The sequence below is a fragment of the Grammomys surdaster genome, unplaced genomic scaffold, assembly GCF_004785775.1.
Source record: "Grammomys surdaster isolate TR1022 unplaced genomic scaffold, NIH_TR_1.0 100, whole genome shotgun sequence".
Taxonomy (NCBI): Eukaryota; Metazoa; Chordata; class Mammalia; order Rodentia; family Muridae; genus Grammomys; species Grammomys surdaster.
Window position 1 is genome coordinate 6,280,577 of NW_021604579.1, and position 21,361 is coordinate 6,301,937.

The window sequence follows — 21,361 nt, forward strand, 5'->3', positions numbered from 1 at the left end:
CTGGTTTTGATAGTGCAATAAAAACGGCACCCACATTCACTTTTTTGGGTGAAACTGGGAGGGCTGGATTTAAAAAGCATGCATGTCTACATGGCCCTGAGACGTCCACTTCCTGGAAATCTCACGTGGAAGCAGAGGGAAACACTCCCGGCCCCCTTTTGACTTGAAACCGAAGCGATATGGGAAGGCTTTGCTCACAGGTCCCTGGCTCCATGGCCTTGATAAACAACAATAGTTCTCTACTAGAAATCATCTCAGGAAGCCACAGTTGAGTTAGAAAAACATCCAGAGAGCTGAGCAGTGGTGACAATGCACTTTTAACCCCAGCATTAACCAGGCAGAGGCAGGAGGATCTCTGTGAATTTGAGGTCAGCCTGTTCTACAGAGATAAGTCCAGGACAGCTAGGACTACACAAAGAAACCTTACCTCAACAAAATAAACAAGGAAAAACATTCAGAGAACAGAAGTTAGGTTTCTTTCGGTTAGGAGACAAACATTAATATAGGGCAACCACATTTTAATTTCAGCAGAAACCTACACTTTTTAAGTGAATGAGGATTTTTTTTTCTTTTTTCTTCAGAACAACAATTTGAAACAACTTGGGGGAATGGAAGTGAAGATTAAGAAAATAATTAATTACTGACACACTCAACACTTGGATAGATCTCAGGATATTATTTGGAATAAGACAGTAAATTTCAAAAGGTAGAATGCTAAATAAAAATTTGTTTTTAAAAGTACAATTCTGCTTATGAAACATTTTTAAAATGATAAAAACATTCTGGTTCTGGTAAAAAGACCATGGGCTATCAGGGTAGGGATGGAGGGAGGACATGTCTTGGGTTAGTGGAAGCTATGTGATGTAATTTCATGTATCTACACACACACAAAAAATGTGAATCAATAAGTATACATAACACCTCATCGACTGAGGTATAAAGTTCAATGCTCAAGCACTTCATGTGAGGTCCCTGGGTTCAACCCCAGCACTGCCTCGTCCCACCAAATAACAACCCGAGGCAACGAAAAGTTCTGTCATTTATTCAGTATTGTGTCTAATGTAATTTTAGTTTGGAAACAAACTATGATTATATTTTTAAAAATTGCTTTTGGGAGACACAGGGTAAAGTGCATACCTGAGCCAGATAAGGAAGGCAGAATTCAAAATGTGAAGCCAGCCTAGGCTACAGATTGACTTGAGACCTTCTTTTAAAATTCTACAGTTCAGGATGTAGCTCAGTGGTTAGGCTCAGTAATGGAGTCCATTAGCGCATGTAAGGTCCTGAGGTATAGGGAACTTGATTGGTTGCAGTATCTGATCTTAAGAGTTGTTTTGCTTCTGTTTTAGGTTCAGTGATGATGAATGAACTCAGCCTTCCCACTAACCAGCCAACTCACAACTGGGTCAACAACCCCCCTATCCCCTACCAATGTTAATTAACTACTAACAGGGAAAAGACTCTAACAGGTATTAGAAATCCCAAAAGTCATGGCCAGGCAATAATGCAAGCCTTTAATCCTACTTAGCACCTGGAAAGCAGAGGTAGGTAGATCTCTGTGAGTTCAAGGCCACTCTGGTGTATGGAGTGAGTTCCAGGTCAGCCAGGGCTACACAGAGAAACCTTGTCTTGAAAAACAAACATATCCCAAAGGTCCGGCTTCCTTAAGTGCCATCAGTACATACCTAGTCCTCACACCACAAGAGAAATGAAGAGTTAAAATAACTTTGGTAATTGTCTGAGACGCTTTACATCTAAGAAGGTGCCCACAGAATTCATGCTATTCATTTGCTTTACAGTCTCAGGAGGCTGCGAGGTTCCAGGAAAAACTGCAATGTCTCTTTCATTTTCTTTCTCAGGATGACGAGTAAACTCTGCTTTTCCAGTTCGGAGGTTCACTGCCAGGTTTGGCTTAAGATTCTTTAATGAAACAGCAAAGTCCTCATTCAAGTGCTCTGTTGCTCTAGGCTGCACGGCTTGATTTGTGATGTTTCTCAATACTGGCACATCTGTGTGCGTGTCCTCAGAGCCACAGTTAGAGCACTTAGCTATTTCACAGGCATTCCGAGAAGGCTCTTTCTCATGACCACACTGTGCCAGTCTGCATGCTGGGTTTCTGATCAACACATGGTCGCTCTGGCTATCTGCATGGCTGGGCGGCTCCTCTTCATCCTCACTATTGTCACTGCTTTGTAAGAGTCCGTATCTCTTCATGTATTTTTTGGTTGCAAATGACATGTTGCTTGGTGAAACTACGCTAAGCCCCACTGTGCTTCTGTCTGAATTAATATGTATAAGGCTGAAAGATGAGTCACAGTTATTCTGGTTTGATCGAGCAAGAGACAGTTGTGACAGCTGATTTTCATTTAAGTATTTCAGAGCTATGGCATTTGCCTCCATGCTCAAATCCACACCAGTGGGACTTAAGCTGCTCATGCCAACATTACCAAATGACATGTAGTTTAATCCAGAGATCACTGCTTCTGGGCTGATGCATGCTAAAACACTGAAAGACACAGGAAAGTAAGGCAGCTTTTACCTTATTCAAAATAGCAAGAGTTTCATTCTGCAAAAATAACAAAAGTTTCTGCTTTAAGCTTACTGAGGCTTTTAAACTGGCTGCCCAGACTTGCGTCCTCATGGTTCAGACACAGAGTATACATTATAACCAGGAGGTAGCCCATATTCATAGTCTGAATGCAGATTACTGACTTGCCAGTTTCACTGTTTTACACGACAGCATGGACATAGGATGGCTATCATGAAGAAGCAAATTACCAAGCTAGGTGTGCTTGCTATCCCAGCCCCAAGGCAGGATGATCAGTTAAGACCAATCTAGGCGACACAAAACCTGTTAAAAAGCACAGCAAAGCCAAACCAAAAAAACACCCCCCAAAACAACAAAGAAACAAAACACCAAACCAAAACACCCAATCCCCTCCCAAACACAAAATAAAACAGAACAGAAAACAAAAACAGAAAGAAAAAAAATACATTTTCCAATATCGACTCACTAATGGGAGTCTTAATCATGCCTGTAATAAGAAGCTGAGGCAAGAGAACTATGAACCAGGTCTATACAATGAGTTGTTCAAACAAACACGGTTCTGCGTGGAAAGCATGGGGAAATTATGAATCCAAACAGGTATATATAGTTCTTTCTTGTGCTTTTTTTCCTTAAAAATTTAATTATATATATATGAATGTTTTGCCTGCATGCACACATACATCCTATATGTGCCTGGTACCCCGAGTCTAGAGGAGAGCCCTGGACCCCTTGAAACTGAGGAAATCACTATGTGGTCACTGATGTCTTAGTCTGTCTCTCAGTACAGAAATAACAAAAATGTCAGGGCTTCTGAGATGGCTCAGTTGGTGAAGGCACTTGCTGCTGAGCTCAATGACCACATGGTGGAAAAAAAGAAGTGACTCCAAATTTTTCCCTGATATAACACACACACACACACACACACACACACACACACACATGAACAAATAAATGTATTTTTTAAAAAGAGAAAATATTCAAAAGTGTAGCCTCATTCTCCTGTACTATCAGTAAAGATTAAAATGATAAAATGAATATAAATATTTGGCAAGCAATGATAAAACACCTATTATAACTTTAATTTGAACAAATACTTCCAGAACGATATATACTTAGCACTGATTTAAACAGTACATAAATGTTCAGAGAGCATGAAGGCTCAACATACTGTATAATTGTGCCTGGCTACAACAGAATATAATGCAGCTATTAAAGGCACTAGAAAGGGCCTGGGCAGATGGCTCAGTGTCAAGAGCATTTGCTGCTCTTCTAGGGATCCAGTTCAGTTCCCAGCACCCACTCAAGTAACATTTCTAGGAAAATAGGAAAGAAATACACAAAGTAAACATGAATGTGACAGACTGAAGAGTCTGAGGGAAGGGGAGCTCGTGTCCTTTATCTTAGATCGTCTCATGTTGCTTGCTTTTTAAACTAGGAAGTTTTGTTAGTTTTCTAATACAAAAACAATTTTCAGAAAACTTACTAGCTTAATAATATAACTTCCAGGTTTTATCCTCTTTGTATAGGTGTATATACGCTGAGGCCATCTTTGGTAAAGAGGAATCTAAACAGAAGGCTCAAACGGTTGGCTGCACACTGCTACCAGGAACTGGTGTGACACTCCACCACCTCTAAGGAAATGTTCAGACACTGCAATAAAACTCATTTCTCTTTTCCAGTATTTTGTTAGCAACTTTAGCTTGGAAAGATACCAATAAAAGAATAAATCAATAGAACCACCACCCTCAGGTATCTTTTCTATGTAACCTCCTCCCACTAAGACTGGAAAATGTAAGATACTTGCATTTCACATACAGCAGACTCTCAATGAATGGCCAATCAGCAGACCTGAGATGCAAGCACACACTTTCTAGGAGTGCTGCAACGTACCCAACATTTATCCATCTTCTAAAACAAAACCTAGTTACCTGGCATGATCCACCTTCTGTGCATTTTTCTTCACTTTAGTGGGAGAATCAATTTTCACTCCTAGGTTCCTTAGCTGTTTAATAGTTGCACTGAGTACACAGTCTTTGTCTACTAGTCCTGAATTGTGTTGTTTTTTCCTTGAATGGTGAGTATTTTGGGTTTTGGTACAGTCATGGTTGATAACTACTGCTTTGGTAGGTGGTTGATCAGCTTCTTGGGAGGAATTATTTAGTAGGTGGTTCACTTGACCCTTTGGAAAGAAAAAGAATGCATCTAAAAATCACTAGTACTCTGAAGACCTTTTTAAAAACATTTGCTCATTATTTATTTATGTGCACGTGTGTGCCTTTGTAGGTAGAATGTAGGTGGTTGTGAGCCACCTGATCTGGGAGTTCTCTAATAGAAAGCAAGCTTTGTCAACCGCTTCCTCTTAACACAACCTTAAGATTTAGGGAAAATGCCACAAGGAAGGCATTTTGTCGAATACCATAAAGTATCTAGTATACTTGTATACGGGTTTTTTTCTCCTTTTTTAGAGACAAAATTTCAAGAACAAATGTTTGTTTTTGCTAAGTACCTGATGACTAGAAAGCTTACAATTTACATTATCAAAATTTATGAAAAATCTAAACAATCACATATTGTAATTGTTAGTGGTCAAAGATGATTCTAGTTCAAGGTCTTATTCAGTTTAAATCTAGGGAAAGCTTAATTAGTATTTCCTATATTAAATAAGCACTTCACGAAAGACAAAGTGGTCTACTTACCAACAAGTCCTGGTAAATTTTCTGGTGATCTGATGGCCCATAAGCCTCAACTTTTGTTCCCCGTGGTGATTCAGTGCTGTTACTGGCTCCCTCTGTTGGTGCAGTCTGTAAGCACATGCTCACACTTTCAGCCAGCAAAGCATTTGGGAAGAACACAGGAACATCAGGTTCTTTGCTCTGCTCCGAAGAAGAGCTGCTGGAAAGAACATGCAGGGTTAACAGACATCAAAATGCTTTTCATGTATATTTGAAGTGCAGTACTTTTGGAAGAAAGTGGTAAAACCCAAGCAGCCTTTTGCTTGTATATTCAATTCTTCCAGACCAGCGTACTATTTTAAGTTATTTTTCACTGAAGGCTAGAAACTAGCTACTGATATTGTCTACATCTGATGCAGAAAAACCTTTTAGGATATCTAAGCATTTTAAATATATATTTGCTTATTTGAAGTTTTAAAATAGAAAAGATCCTTGTCAATTCAAGGTTCATAAGCCACAATTATCATATTATTCAGTTGGTGGTATTTCTTCCTTGTTTTTGGTTTCTTTTTCAACTTTATTTAGAGCTTTTATTACTTTCAAAATTGATAATATAAAGTGACTGGGAGAAGCAGCATTATAAGTGCATTTCTTGTTAGAGCACTAATCTGTGGCTCTTGCAGAAAATAGAGAAAAGTGGCTAGGTATGGTGGCACATGGCTGAAATCTTTTAGTTATTTATATGTCTGTGTGCCTGTATAAGTTTATGTGTACCATGTGCATGCAAGGGCCCAGTGAGGCCAGAAGAAGTCAGGCCTCCAGAACTGAAGCTGTATGTGTTTGTTACATGTCTGAGCTAGGAAAAGAACCAGGGTTCTCTATAAGAATACTTAGTGCTCTTAACCCCTGAGCCATCTCTCCAACCTCCAAAGATTTATTTTTACATTACACGTATATGTGTGTGTTAGTAGACGCATGTGTGTGTGGTGGCAGGGGGGATCTGTGGAGGCCAAAGGCATTGAGTTTTCCTGGGCCTTGACTTACAAGCAGTTGTGAGGGCCTGACACAGGTGCTGGGAACCAAACTCAGATCCTCTAGAAAGCTGTAAGCATTCTTAACTGCTCAACTGTCTCCAACCCCAATGAGTGAAGTCACTTGGGAGGTAGAAGCTGGAGAATCTAGGGCTCCAGGCTGCTAATAACCTTCCCAAGATAACGCCAAGAGTTGTTTTTGGCAGTGTTTACTCATACTGCAACACATGACTTCACTGCAACCTTTTTTTTCTTGGTTTTTCGAGACAGGGTTTCTCTGTGTAGCCCTAGCTGTCCTGGAACTCACTCTGTAGACCAGGCTAGCCTCGAACTCTCAAACTCAGAAATCCGCCTGCCTCTGCCTCCCAAGTGCTGGGATTAAAGGTGTGTGCCACCACCGCCCGGCTTCATTGCAACCTTTGTTCTGAACACATAGCACATACTTTTGCACTGCACATGCTCATCAGTACTTTGATATTTCAATGAAAGCTGTTAAAATGCTGTGGCTCAGATCAAAGATTACTACGTATTATGAACTACAGTGTGTGTGTGTGTGTGTGTGTGTGTGTGTATCCACGCGCGCGCACACACACGTTCTTATAGAAACATAATGGACTTTAATCTCAATGGATCTCTGAGTTCCGAGGCCAGTCTGGTCTACAAACTGAGTTGTAGGACAGCTAGGGTTACACAACAAAACCCTGTCTCAAAGGAAAAAAAAAAGTTGAAGGTGCCATCTCTTATAGTTTCAACTATTTAGCCAAGACTTAATTCTTTATGTAAAACTCAACATTCAGACCTATCCCATTACTCTAAGTATCTTTTGTCTCTGTATCACTAAATGTTTTGCATACCTACTTTATCTCAATATATACAAGGTCATGTTAAAATTTCTCAGGTTAAAGGGGTCACTTGCAGAAAGTTTAAAAAGGCCTTGCTAACACAGTATCAGATACACAGAGTGGGAAGTCTGTAACTGTGAGTTTTCTTCTTCTCCCCCTGTTCCTCGTACTGTGCTCTAAAACCAGCAGATCACTCCTTAATTTCAATCACATTAAGTAGCCTCTTCACCTTAGTGCAGGAACTCTCTAATGTTGCCTTTAAGGTTTGCTTGTCTCTCCAAAAAATATTGTCATTCAGCCAGGTAGTGGTAGCACATGCCTTTAATCCCAGCACTTGGGAGGCAGAGGCAAGTGAACCTCTGAATTCAGAGCCAGGTCTACACAGCCAGTTCCAGGAAAGCCAGGGATACACAGAGAAATACTGTCTCGAAAAATAACCAAAACCCACTGACACTCAAAAGTCAGGCATGGAAACTCACACCTGCCACAAGTTCAAGCATGGCCTGGCCTATACTGTACTTTGTAGGGCATTCTGGGACACACACTGTTTGTAGTCGAAGGGAGAGTCCATCCCAGTTGGCTTGGACTATTCCATTTTTAAGCTTGGCTTATTCCATTTTTAACTAAATGACCATCATGATTAAATACTGTGGTGATTAATAGTCTTGCCTGCCAAATGGCCTGATGAACCCCTAGGAGATTCCTAAAGCACACTGCAGGTGTGTCTGTGAGGGCATTTTTTAGAGAGGAACAACAACTGAGAGAAAAGCAGTCCTAATCGTGAACAGCACCATCTAATCAGCTTGGGGAGAGGGTGAAGAAAATCGGGACAAGCCCACTCCTGAGCTCAGGTTCTGTCTCCTGCTGCATCCCAGTTGCCACGAGGTGGGCGGCTGGGCCTGCCGTGTGTGTCAGAATCACCAACAACCAATAGCAATGGAGCCAGCTGCTAAGACGGAAACCTCAGAAACTATAAGCCACATAATCTTCTCCTTTAACAGTATTCACCATCAAACAAACGCTGGCTACACAGCTGCAGACACTGTTCTGACTGATTTACATATGAACACTTACTTCTCACAATGACCTCAAAAATAGGTGTCTTTATTATTCCCATCTTATAGATGAAAAAACAGTCAACCAGAGATCAGGAGAATGCTCATGATCACTGGGCTTCAACACTGTGGTGTGCTCAAAAGTTTAAAAACATTTATCTAGGTGTCTAAACTAGTAAATAAAAACAAAAGCTAGATGAAAGATTTTAACCTCAAAAAATTTAAACAATGACTTCAATGTGCCAGTATGTCCAAAGCACGGCTTCTTAAACAATTGTTTTAAACAATGTCTCTATAGATGCCTTCCTTACACCATCACTTTCCATTGGAAAAAGCAATCGATAGACAATAAGCTGTACAGCCAATAAACTCATCTTTAGAGACTGCTCCAACACCACAAAGACCAGCTGATCTAGGAGCCCAGGGAGCTAAGTGACACCCATGACTACTCAGCAATGAGAGCCACAGCGTGAGTCAGACCAGATGAAGGTAGAGCAGCACCAAACCTACCCCGGACAGCTCTGGAAATGGTTTTTTTAGGACAAGGTCGTTCTATATAGTGCTGGTCTCATATTCACGATTGTCCTGCCTCCATATTCTGAGTGCCACCGCATTTGCTCTAGAGATAGTATTGATCCTAAATCAATATATTATATGTTGAAAAAAAGGGTACTAGATCTACATCTTGTTTATGTTACAATCAATAAAGCTGATTATAAATGTCCTGAAAAAGCAATTAGCTTTTCATTCTATTAGTTAAATTAGGTCCTTTTCTGAAGTTTTTAATTACCAAAGGATTGGAGATTTTCAAAGAGTTGAAAATCTTAATTTTAGAAGGATTCTGTAGTTTACTGAATTAAGTCAAGGAAGGGGCTGAAGAGAGGCTCCACTCAGTGGTTAAGAGCACTAGTTGCTCTCCAAGAGGACCTGGGTTTGGTTCCCAGCACCCACATGGTGGCATTTTCAAATATAATTGTACTGTCATTTGGAACCCTGTATTATTAGAATCTCTAAGGTGAGGTCTGAGTACACGGGATGCTGAAGCTTTCTTTTAAGATGTTGTAACTCATTCAGATTAGCAAACCCCAATAACTGACATATGGGCATAGTTGAAGAAAGTTATCTTTGAGATTTTCTGTTATGCTGACACTTACTATGTAAAGACCTCAATGAAAATACACTAAGCTTATCAATGTCTCAAAGAGAAAAAAAAGAACATATTTGTGACAGTAATAAATAATAGTCCATGTTATACTACAAAGTTGCAGAGCAGATTTAATTTTTTTTTACCACAAAAAGTATATGAGGTCATAATTTTGATTGCCAGATTTGATTATTCTCTATTATGTATATAAATATAAAAGTTATATTCTAGCACTTAGGAGGTAGAGGCAAGCAAATCTTTTGTGAGTTCAGGGCTAGAACAGCCAGGGATGCATAGAAAGACTTGGTCTCAAAAAAACAAATACTGCCCCCCAACAAAACAAAACCAATCCCTGAATATAAAATATATTTAGTCCAGAGCACTGCAAGAATGGAAGGTTCTTACTTGGATTCAGGAAGTGGATGATTACATTCTTCCACAGCAAGGTTGCTTTCTTCAAAACTAGGAATGTCAACTGCTTTTAAGGAAGATGCGCTACCTGGAGGACTTGTCGCTTCATTATTAATATCTACAGAAAAATTCATGTCTTCACTGGAAATCTTGGTGTCATCTTGCTTCAGCTGTGAGTCATGCTCTTGATCATCACCTGCTGCATTCCAAAACAAGCTAGCACCTAAGGGGTTAAATTAGTTCAGCTATTAGAACGAATATCCAACTAGAAAAAGAATGAATGTAAAAGCTTGTAAGGAACATCTACATTATCTTAACAAAATTACATTGTTTCAAATTACCTTTAAAAATGCCACAAAGAGAAGTAGGTGGAAGGCAAGAAGACAAGAAACCAATGGCAAAGGGAAAAAAAGGGGACGCTTGTGTCCTGCCTGCTCAAGAGGATGCTCTGCTTCTCAAATTAAGGTACAATGGCACGCCTGTAATTCCAGTACTCAACAAGCTGAGATAGGAGGATCTTGAATGGGAAGGTAGCCTGGGATATGTAGTTTAAGGCCAATCTGTGCTACATTAATAACAGTCTGTCTCAAAATAAAATAAAAATACCTCAAGAGAAAAAAAGATTCATGAGGAAAAAAACCCTGTAAATTCATAGGTTCTCTGGTTTTGTTCTAAATAACCGTGTTAGAGGTGCACAAGCACACATACTGTGAGGCAGGTATTTAAAAATCAAGTGCTTTGGAGAGAAGGAGACATCTTAGTGTGAACTGCTTGCATGAGGACTCTAAGAACCCATGTAAAAGCCACCAGCTAGCGAGCAGCCAGCTGATAAAAGCAAGTTCCAGGTTTAATGAAAGAAAGGAACCAGGTGGCGGTGGTGCACATCTTTAATCCCAGCACTCAGGAGGCAGAGGCATGAGATATCTGAGTCCAAGGCCGGCCTGGTCAATAAAGTGGGTTCCAGGACAGGCAAGATTACACAGAGAAATCCGTCATGAAAAACCAAAACACACACACACACACACACACACACACACACACACACACACACACACACGGATAGACAGACAGACAGAGCAGAGAAGCAAATGAGAAGACAGAGTGATCTCAAGTTCTGGCATCTATTCACACCTACAAGGTTGAGCATACCTACACACATGTATGTACATGTGTACATAAAACACACACTTAAAAGAAAACAACCCAGTGCTTCTCTAATGTAATGAGCCACTGTACATGCTTTTAGAGCCTATCTATACACCATGTTTCTACTTTCTGTTACAGAAACTCACTTCATTTTTACTTAGCTTCACTGCTTCTGTGAAGTCTCAGGTTTCATATTCTAGTCATATCTTTTCCATTACACATAAGAATAAATAATTGGGGCTGGAAAGAAGGCTCTCTAGTTAAGAATACTTGTTCTTACAAAAGACCTGGGTTTGGTTTTCAGCACTCACATGGTGAGTCAAAACCAACCTTCTACAGGATCTAACAACCTCGTCTAACCTCTGCTAGCATCAGACATATAGCTGGTGAACATACATACATACATATACTCATACACATAAAATCAATCTAAAAAGAAAATTGGATTTACAAAAGTAAGACAGCCATCTGTACTCTACCTCAAATAATCTCTTGCACGATGACCTATGTACATTTTCCAATCTGGGAAACATTGCTAATGCAGTGGTTTGAAGAAGTAAAAATTTAAGTCAAAATGGTTTCTTTTTTCATTTCATTTTGTTTTTGAGTCAAGGTATAGAGCCATCTGTACTCTACCTCAAATAATCTCTTGCACCATGACCTATGTACATTTTTCAATCTGGGAAACATTGCTAATGAAGTGGTTTGAAGAAGTAAAAATTTAAGTCAAAATGGTTTCTTTTTTCATTTCATTTTGTTTTTGAGTCAAGGAATAGAGCCCAATCTGGCCATAAACTCAAGACCCTCCAGAGCACTTGAACTACAGGTACACAGCATCACGAAAACATTTTCTACTTTGAGTGACTGTATGAAAATAAATCACAATAACATCAAGGTTTAAATTTGTACTATATTTTTTAGAAAACAATTTGAAAAGTTGCAATAGCTCCTGCTTACTTTATACCTTTAGAGAAAGTTAAGTACATGTAAAATAACTATGCTCCTAAAAGTCTCTTAGCTAAAATGATCGTTAATAATTTGTTTTGGAACTGGCCATGGTATTACAGGTATTTAATTCCAGCACTTGGGAAGCAGAGGTAAGAGGGTCTCTGTGAAATCCATGACAAGCTGGTTTATAGAGTAAGTTCCAGGACAGACAGGATTACAATAGAGAGACCCTGTCTCAAAAATCTCAAACAAGTCAAAACAAAAAAAGACAAACCCTAAAACATGTGAATGACTTGCCACTTTAAATTGTATAAGAGATACAAAAATGGGTAAGGCATTTCTAAGTCCTAAGAAGTGGTCTAGTGATAGACACAGATGATAAGAAACTACAATAGCTGGGCAGTGGTGGCATACATTTTTAATACCAGCACTTGGGAGGTAGAGGCAGGTGGATCTAAGTTTGAGGTCAGCTTGGTCCAGAGTGAGTTCCAGGACAGCCAAGGCTACACAGAGAAACTCAGTCTTGAAACCCTCCTCCCCCCCCCGACAAACAAGAAAATACTATATAGTAAATGCAGAATTTTATAAGACAGACAAAAACACTACACATTTTATCCTTTCTTTGGTGTGTGTTCTGTATGAATGTGTTTAAGTGTGTGCACACATACAGAAGGATGTGGATGCCAGAGGTCAATGTTGGGAGTCTTCTCACCACTCTCTACTCTATTTTTTGAGAACTGAACCTAGAGCTTACAGGTTAGGCAAGACTCACTACTCAGAGAGCTCCAGGGATCCTTCAGCCTTCCCAGTGCTAGGATTATAGACGCACATTAACTACTGCACCTGGCTTTTTACGTGGGTGCTACAGATCTGAACTCAGATCCGTGGATGGTTGTGTGGCAGACACCACACTAAGCCATATCCTTATCTCTTCCTCCATTCCCTTCTTTCAAAAGGCAAACATGAGAAGCACTAAAAACTAATTTCTTACAATTTAAAAAAAAAAAAAAAAAGAGTTACCTGTGCTCACAGCAATGCTCACACTTTTTCTCATGTGCAAGCCAGGTGAAGACTGTGCTTCCATGGAAACCAGCTCCATTTGTCTCGCCGCTTTCACAGTGTCTTCCGCAGTGGCTACTGTCTTATGGGAGCCAGGATCTAGAGATTGTGCTTCTAATAAGCGCTGAATCTGTATCAATTAAAAACATGTAACTCAGCAATCAACAAAACTGGCAGCAGAGTTTAGTAACAAATTACAAATACTCTAGTCATTACAGAGCTGACTTTAACTATATATTCTCACAATACAATTAAATCATACCATGAGACTTATTTAGGGTAGAAAGGCATTACCATTAGCTATTAAGACCCACTTTCACTATGTATAAATTGAAAAGTGAAACTTACAGGTAGTTAGATTAATATTCACCTCAAATCAATATATTTTATTTCTACTTCATTTATAAATCAATTAAGAATGGAGAAGGAGACATACCTTGAGTTTCATGTACCAAAAACTGAAGATTTTACACAAGATTCCCTTTATAAACTTTAGTCAAAGTTGCTCATGTTTGGCCACACTGAAACAAAATAGTAACAAACAATAGCTAACACTGACTGGCTCTTTCTTATCTGCAAGATACTTGTAGCACAAATTATTTCTTTTAGGTGGATGGGTGTTTTGTCTGCATCACTTGCATGTCTGGTGTCCATGGAGGCCAGAAGACAGCACTGGATCCCCTGGGGCTTGAGTTACAAGCAGTTGTGAGCTACCATGTGGATACTGGGACTTAAACCCAGGTTGTCTGCAAGAGGACCAGTGTTCTTAACCACTGAGCCATTTCTCTAGTCCTATATCACAGATTTTATGTGTAAGTTTTATAATTCCATGAGCCTTCCCTCCTCCTTTTCAAGTGGAGACGTAATTTACATACCTTAGAATTAACCAGTTCTGAAGTTCATAGTACAGTCACAAAATGTGAAACCATAATCACTATTAATTCCAGGACATTTTCAAACCCTAAAAGCCTCTATATCTATTCACCGTCATTGCCTACCACTCCTCTCTCCTGACCTCTGGACCCACTAACTCACCTTCCAGCTCTCTGGGTTTGATGATTTTGGACATTTCATATACACAGAACTAAGCTATGTACCTGGCTTCTCTCCCTCTACATAAAGCTTTCAAGATTAATCACAGCATTTATCAGTGCTTTTGACTGCTGAAGACTCCACCATAAGAATACGCTCATTGAAGTTATCCATCAATCAAGCTGATGGACAACCAAACTGTTTATAGTTTGGCCTACTGGGAATATTGCTATGGACATTTATATACAAGGGGTTTTTGTTTTGATTTTGTTTTGTTGTTTCAAGATAGGGTCTTGCTGTAATTCCAGGTGATTTAAACCTTGGTTTGTTGCTCAGGTTGGCCTCCCAGATTGATTTCCCACTCCCTCCATCTCCTGGCATATGGAGATGTACACCACAGCAGCTTAGGTACAGGGTTTTTAACTTTTCTCGAGTATATACTGAAGTGAGACATATCCTCCTTTGTTTTGTTGTTGATTTTTTAAAATACTTTTATTTCCCTATAAACGATATTATGATTAACTAGTTAATTTTAGTGGACTAATATAATTATCAATAAGGTTGCTTTTCCAAGGCTACAAGACCTATATTGGCTGGAAAATAAATTAGAATCTAAAGAATCTGTCTGTTCAATACATCTGCCCACTCCATTAAGAATTAAACAAACAAACAAAGGATTGTGAATACTAGAATAGGAATAATTTTGGGTATCCTTTTTATATGAGGCAAGTGCTCCACCACTGAGCTACAGGCCTAGCCCAAGTCTGAGTGTCTCTGGACTTATTTTAAATAAACATTCCTTTGACTTCATAATTTACTTCTAGAGAGCCAGTAAGATGGCTCAGGGGTTTAAGGCATTTGCAACCAAGACTGATGACTTAAATTTTATCCCCAGCACCCATCTATTGGAAGGAGAGAACTGACTCCTGTAAACTCATGACTTCTACAATCATACCATGGTCATCATAAATATACACAAGCACACACAGACACACAAATAAATAAACTATAAGTATAGTAGTCACTGGTACACTGACTGCAATAGACAACAGTTCAAATTGTTGACAGAACAGAATCAGACAATTAGAAAATCCATGTGTACTCTTAGAAAATGACTCAATGCAATAAATTTCTTTATGTGCTCAAAATGGACATGTCTGAAAGTTACCAGCACAGCTGGTGAAATGCTTGCCCTGCAAACATGAAGACCTGCGTTTGATCTCCAGCATGCAAGTAAAAGGCAGGTGTGATGTGTAACTGCAATTACCATGGGAGCACTAAGCAGGTGGAGACAGGCAGACTCTTAGGCTCTCTGACCAGTTAGCCTACACGCAGGTCCTACTGAGAGACTGTCTCAAAAAGACTTAAAACATACACACAAAGGGCTGGAGAGACGGCTCAGTGGTTAAGAGCACTGACTGCTCTTCAGAGGTCCTGAGTTCAATTTCCAGCAACCACATGGTGGCTCACAACCATCTGTAATGGGATCTGATGCCCTCTTCTGGTGTCTGAAGATAGCTACAGTGTACTTATATAAACAAAACAAAACACTGACTCTGAATAAAGAACCACTGGTCTGTACATTGTAAAGAGGTAAATTGTGTGATATCTGAATTATGCATCAATAACACCAAAATATATTTATTTCCTATCTCATTGTCCTGTTCATATATCTCAACTCCTTTTACTTTTCTTTTAACTTTTTTTAAAAATAATTTTATTTATATAAACAGTTTACATGTTATTTATATAAACAGTTTATAAACTGTTTTATAAAAACAGTAGCAAGGAACATTCTAAAGACTCACTGGCTTAGATGAGTAAACACAAAGGCTGAAAACTAGAGACATGAAAGCCTTTGTATTTAACTATATATAAAAGTTTAGAGAGAATGGAAAGAAAATGTGATGATGTTGTAGGTTAGGACAGAGATAGAAGGCTTGCTCTCTGGTCCTAGCCCTACTAACCAGCAGTTATGGAACAAGGCTGAACTATTCTCTCTACTCACTTTATCTATAAGATAAGAGGGACTAGAATTCAGCTTCTAAGGTCTTTCTGGTTCTAATACTCTACAGTTTTATGACGTACAATCACTGTAGAGTTGCCAAGTATTATGGAAATATACTAAGAATTTCAGAGTACCAACAAAGTTCCACACAAACCTGTGCCTGAAGTAGTCTCAGCTGCCTGTCTTGTTCTGTGACAAAGCGATATGCATCAGGAGACAGTCCCATCATGCCATTGTCTGGTGCTGCACTGGGTGTGTGCATGCACATGGCACAGGGATGTGGCACACACAAGTCCATGTGTGAAGGTCCTGCCAGAGGAGACGGTTCTCCATTGTTGTGGGGAGAATAGGTGCTCACGCCTCCTTGCTTCGTGGTAACAGGGCTACTTGACGAGTAGATGGCATTAGGGCACAGAGATGGGCATCCACTTGAGTGAAAGAATGCATGTTTTGGAAGGGCTTCAGATTGGAGATCTTGAACGGACCCTACTGTATTTCCCTGCCAAGAATTTATTGTACTATACTGAATATGGCCGTGATGTTGACAACAGCTGCAGACATTTGTGGGATTGTAGGATGGTAATGAAGGAGTGGGTACTTGAAGCTCCATTGGTCTTGTTGAGTTATGGGGTGAAAAAACAAGGTAGTGTGGGTAGGCTTGTGGAGCAAAAGAGGGCTGCTGAGAGTCCAGTGTGGAAGGTCTCAGGGGGTAGTCTTCCTTTGGCATGCTTCCAGCAGAAACTGCTTGAAGTTCCTCAGCTACGTCAGGAGATGGCACATTGAGAGATGGTTTAGCATTAGTGTTCCTGAACTGGAGACTCTCTTTCTTACAGGTGGATGCCTGCTTCCCTCTGCACTGTCTTAAAGCAGTATCCTGGCTTAACTGATTTGGTAGCACCCTTAGGAAAGGCTCCACAGGGTTAGCTTCTGAGCTGTGTTTGACATTACAAAGCTCAGGCTGTGATGGCCTAATCAACAAAGGATTCTCCATAGTCACCATTCCCAGCGGGTTAGGCTGGCTACTTGACTCTGTGACATTGTTGTCTAACACAAGTGAAAGTTCAGGGACAGACGGCTGGATCTTAGAAATCTATAAATGGAAGCAAAAAAAAAATTCTTAGGAAATTTATTTGCTCTATTTTCCTTAGATAAATATTTGCCAAATAATATTCAATTACATATTAAGATTTGTTCACTACTTAGACTATCAACCATTATTCTGGATACATGTTAGGCAGAAGTACAATATACAGAATTGTTACTCTCACACATATATAAAGTGAAAATTGCTGGGTTTCTTTTGAGACTTAGTTTCGTCATGTGATTTTTTTTTTTTTTTTTTGGAAGCTGTCTTATGAGAGGATGTTTTCCTGCAGACAGACAAGTGGTATTTTTATGGACATTGTCTTGTGAAAGGGTATGTGATGTTTTACTGGAGTGGACACTTGAGAAGGCATGTGATGTTTAGAAAGAATATAAATATAACCCCACAGAGAATGAGAGGATACTCTCGCATTGGTTCGCCTGGTAACACTTTGCTGGTCTTCGCTTGTCATGACTTTGTAGAGAGAACGCACAAGAGAACATCTCCTTTTATTCCAGCTGCTTCTTTGCTGCTTCCTCAGACTCCTGCCAATTCAGCAGTCTCGAGGTTTCTTCTGGATCTAGCCACTCCTATGATTTGTGTTTGGTGTTTGCTGACTGGACTGGACTGCTGATATCCTGACAACGAAGATTGGAAGTGCCCCCCAAAACTACTTCTAAACAGGTCCACATCTCCTTTCCTTTCTTTTCTTTTACCTTTGGTAGGTAGGCTAGAAGGGAGGTTGAAGTGTTTAAGAACCCTTATTAAAATTGCTTCTAAAAATTCTAAACTTAACACACACACACACACACACACACACACACACACACACACACACACACACATATATATATATATATATATATATATATAAATATTCCTTCCCCCTACTTACTTAGTTTTTTGAGACCAGGTCTCTATGTATAGTCCTGGCTGTCCTGGAACTCACTATATAAACCAGAGTAGCCTCAAACTCAGACCTTTAATCCCAGCTCTTTTAAGGCAGAGGAAGGCAGATCACCTGCCTGGTTTACAAAGCAAATTCCAGGAGAGTCAGAACTATTACACAGAGAAACTTTGGAAAACCAAAACCAAATCAAAACAAAACAGAAAAGAAAAAAAGGAAACTATACTCCAATAATATTTCAGAATATTTTTCTGTTAAAGTCACTTAACTATTTCTGCAACTAATATTAAATAAGAGATGAGAGAGAACATTAAATCTGATATACTATAATTTTTTGGAAGCAGTGTTGGAGATTTTAATACAGATTTTAAGCTCGATGATTAAGAGAAAGAGATAGGAAATTTAAGATGCCCAAAAATGTGGGCATGGACTTCTCAAGGGAGAGCTGCCAACTATATTAATTTTTCCTTTCCTTTCAATTAAGTTCAATTAAAATAAACGTTTCAAAATAGCTCATTAGTTGTTAACAATTAAAATCAATCAAGGGTTATTGGCAACTAACCTCTAAATTCAAGTACAATGTTTGCTCTGAGGACAGTAACAAGACTGTCAGGCACTGGTGACACAGAATGCTGTGTCTTCATGGTTGATAAAAGCACCAAATTCTGAAGCCAAAGCCCCAGACTTGGAATTCCAACCTTACTGCTTATTAGTTATGTGATCATGGACAGTCGGCAACTGAAACCTCAGTTTTCTTAAACTTATGTATACACTATTACCTATATTACCTGTATATATACCTATATATGGATTATTACTTGAATTGTACGGACCTGTGAGATATATACATATATTCCTACATAAAGATATAATCTTACAATAGTCAGAATAACCCTTATATAAGGATGAAGTGGTACTTAGGTGCTTTGCTATAGAGACTTCAAGCTTTCTAGATGACATAAGCTCACTTTTCAGAGCATTACCTTCTGACTCACTGGGTGAGGACTCGGGATCGGTCTTGGAGAAAAGTCTTCATCTTCAAGGTCAGTGTCATGCTTATTCATTGGTATTTTCCCAGGAGATACTTTTTGGGAGGATCTAAAGAGTAGAAGAGAAGACAAGAGAAACGTTCAACAAACCAGGGTTGTTTTTTCTGTTTTGAAATGTGATGATGTCATTTAGTAAATGTGGAAACATTTAATTTAGTACCTGACAGCTACAGGTACTAAATTCTTAGGTGTTAATTTAGCAGGAAAGGTGGTCTACTCAAGGTTTACTACTTAACTGCCCCATTTACCTGATCACTGAAAGTCTAACTCTACTTAACAGCTACAGTACATCAGTGTCACTGAACACCTTCAGGTTGACCACATTGAACAATATAGAAAGAAAGCTTAGCACTTACTGGAAATGTATATTGTAGTGTGACAGATATGCACCCTGCAATGGTTTGAATCTTCAATGAACTTCATAGGCTTAAGTTCTGAACATTCAGATCCTAGCGTATAGCCCTATTGGAAGGTCATGAGCTGTTTAGGAGGTAGGATGGGCCTGGCTGTGGGAAGTAGGTCAGTTAGGATGGATTTTAGTGTGATACTTGCTTCTGATTCCATCCTGCTTTATGTCTCCTGGTCCCCACCATGTGAAGAGGCAGCCTTTACCTTCACTCAAGTCAACTGTTGCTGGGTAGAGCAGCTTCTTTTACCAGACCTTCCCACCAAGTACTGAAATCTCTCTGAAACAGTGAGCCAAAATAATCCTTTCCTTCAGCTATATTGTTACAGCAATTACAGAAGGAACCAAGACACTTACCAACAATACTCAACGCATCGCACTAAACAGCCACTGTGAAAAAAAGTGGTGTTTTTTTATATACTTTTTTTTTGTTTTATTATAACTTTAAAAAACACGGCTGTGTGTGATACTGCATCTCTTTAATTCCAGGAGCACAAACAGATCTCTATGCTCTACAAAGAGACTTTCAGGCCAACAAAGGTTACATAGTAAGGCTTTGTCTCAAAAAGAAAAGAAAAAAAAATAGTATTATTACCTTTTAAAAAAACCTATTTTGGCCATGCAGTAGTAGCATATGCCTTTAATCCTAGCACTCGGAGGTAGAGGCAGGTGGATCTCTGAGTACAAAGCCAGCCTAGTCTATAAAGTAAGTTCCAGACCAGCCAGGGCTACACAGAGAAACCCTGTCTCAAAACAAACAACCTATTTTGTGTATGTGTGTGAAGTCAGAGGACAATTTTCAGACAATGGTCTTCTCTTACACTAAGTGGGTCCTGGAGGTCAGACTCACACATCAGACTTGGCAACAAGTGCTTCACCTACCGAGTCATCTTACTGGGTCTTGAGTTCTTTTTAAAATTAACTTTGTAAGCTAGCTTACAAAGTTTTAGGCTTCATATAGATACGTCATTATACCAGTTCTTATTCACCGCCCCCACTCCTATATACCTACATCTACAGTGGGAACATACTTAGAAATGGAGTATACTTCACATTTAGTCAGCTGTAGTCATTGTATCCCAGAGCGCATGCTCCACCTGAAAACAGGAACTCTTAACAAAGGTGGGGGTAAAGAGCTTGATTAGTACATGCAAAGCCCTGGGTTCAATCCCTAGCACTGAATTCCAAAAGCTAAAATTAAGGTTTAAGATTAAAAGGAAACTTTTTCGGGGCAGGGTCAGGGGAAAGACTACAGATCTGAAATACGTACATAAAGGTTTTTTTGTTGTTTGTTTCAACCTAGTAAATAGACAAAATCTCATCAGGATGCTTTAGGGAAAAAATAAGCAATAAGGAAGTTGAGAGCTTAGAATGTGTTCCTGAAAACACATCCTACATGCTGTTTTACATAAGTTCAACTCTTCCTAGCAGGGAAAAAGAATAAGAAGCCACAAAGAAGAACTGAAGATCTGACAGACCTTCCAAACCCTGGTGGTCTAGAGAGGGAAAGTAATCACAAAGGTCTTTCTGTGCAAAGTACTGCAACAAAGCAATGACAGTATCAGCACAATGTGTTTTGAGTAGATAGGCAGGGTCTGTACCAGTCCCATTCAGCTCTCCTGAAATATACAAGGACAGGAAGACTACACAAGGATATCCCATGTGCTCAGTGCTGACACAGAAAGCCAGTGCTTCAACAGGATCAAAACACTTGTATCAATCCCTCAAAGTCAAAGATTAGATACAAATAGACACATCTCAGCAGACTGCAGCATAGACAGATACAAGCCATGCTGTCTTCTATTACTGGTAATGCTATACCATTAATCCCCTCTACATAAAATCTCAAGAGGAAAGGGGCAGAAAGATGGTGAACTGACTGTAATCTCAGTAGAATAAAAGAACAAGTAGGATAGTGGCTTAAGGCAGACAGTCCAATATGGAGGAAGACAAGTACAGTACTTTGCACTTGAGTTATTCTGTTGAATACTGCTACATTTTTAATCACACACACACACA

At 39.4% G+C, this 21,361-nt stretch overlaps 1 protein-coding gene across 1 annotated transcript in view; it reads right to left on the reverse strand.

Moving 5' to 3' along the window:
- Nucleotides 1-1,028: 1,028 nt before the first annotated feature.
- Nucleotides 1,029-21,361, reverse strand: part of Stil (STIL centriolar assembly protein) — a 40,568-nt gene continuing 20,235 nt past the window's right edge. Inside the window, exons 11-17 of the mRNA XM_028785888.1 lie at nt 18,871-18,985; nt 16,051-16,986; nt 12,818-12,986; nt 9,698-9,926; nt 5,245-5,440; nt 4,477-4,727; nt 1,029-2,506 (exon numbers count right to left, since the gene is read on the reverse strand). Coding sequence (XP_028641721.1) covers nt 1,717-2,506; nt 4,477-4,727; nt 5,245-5,440; nt 9,698-9,926; nt 12,818-12,986; nt 16,051-16,986; nt 18,871-18,985 — 2,686 coding nt within the window. The 3' untranslated portion in view covers nt 1,029-1,716. The remainder of the gene's footprint in view (nt 2,507-4,476; nt 4,728-5,244; nt 5,441-9,697; nt 9,927-12,817; nt 12,987-16,050; nt 16,987-18,870; nt 18,986-21,361) is intronic.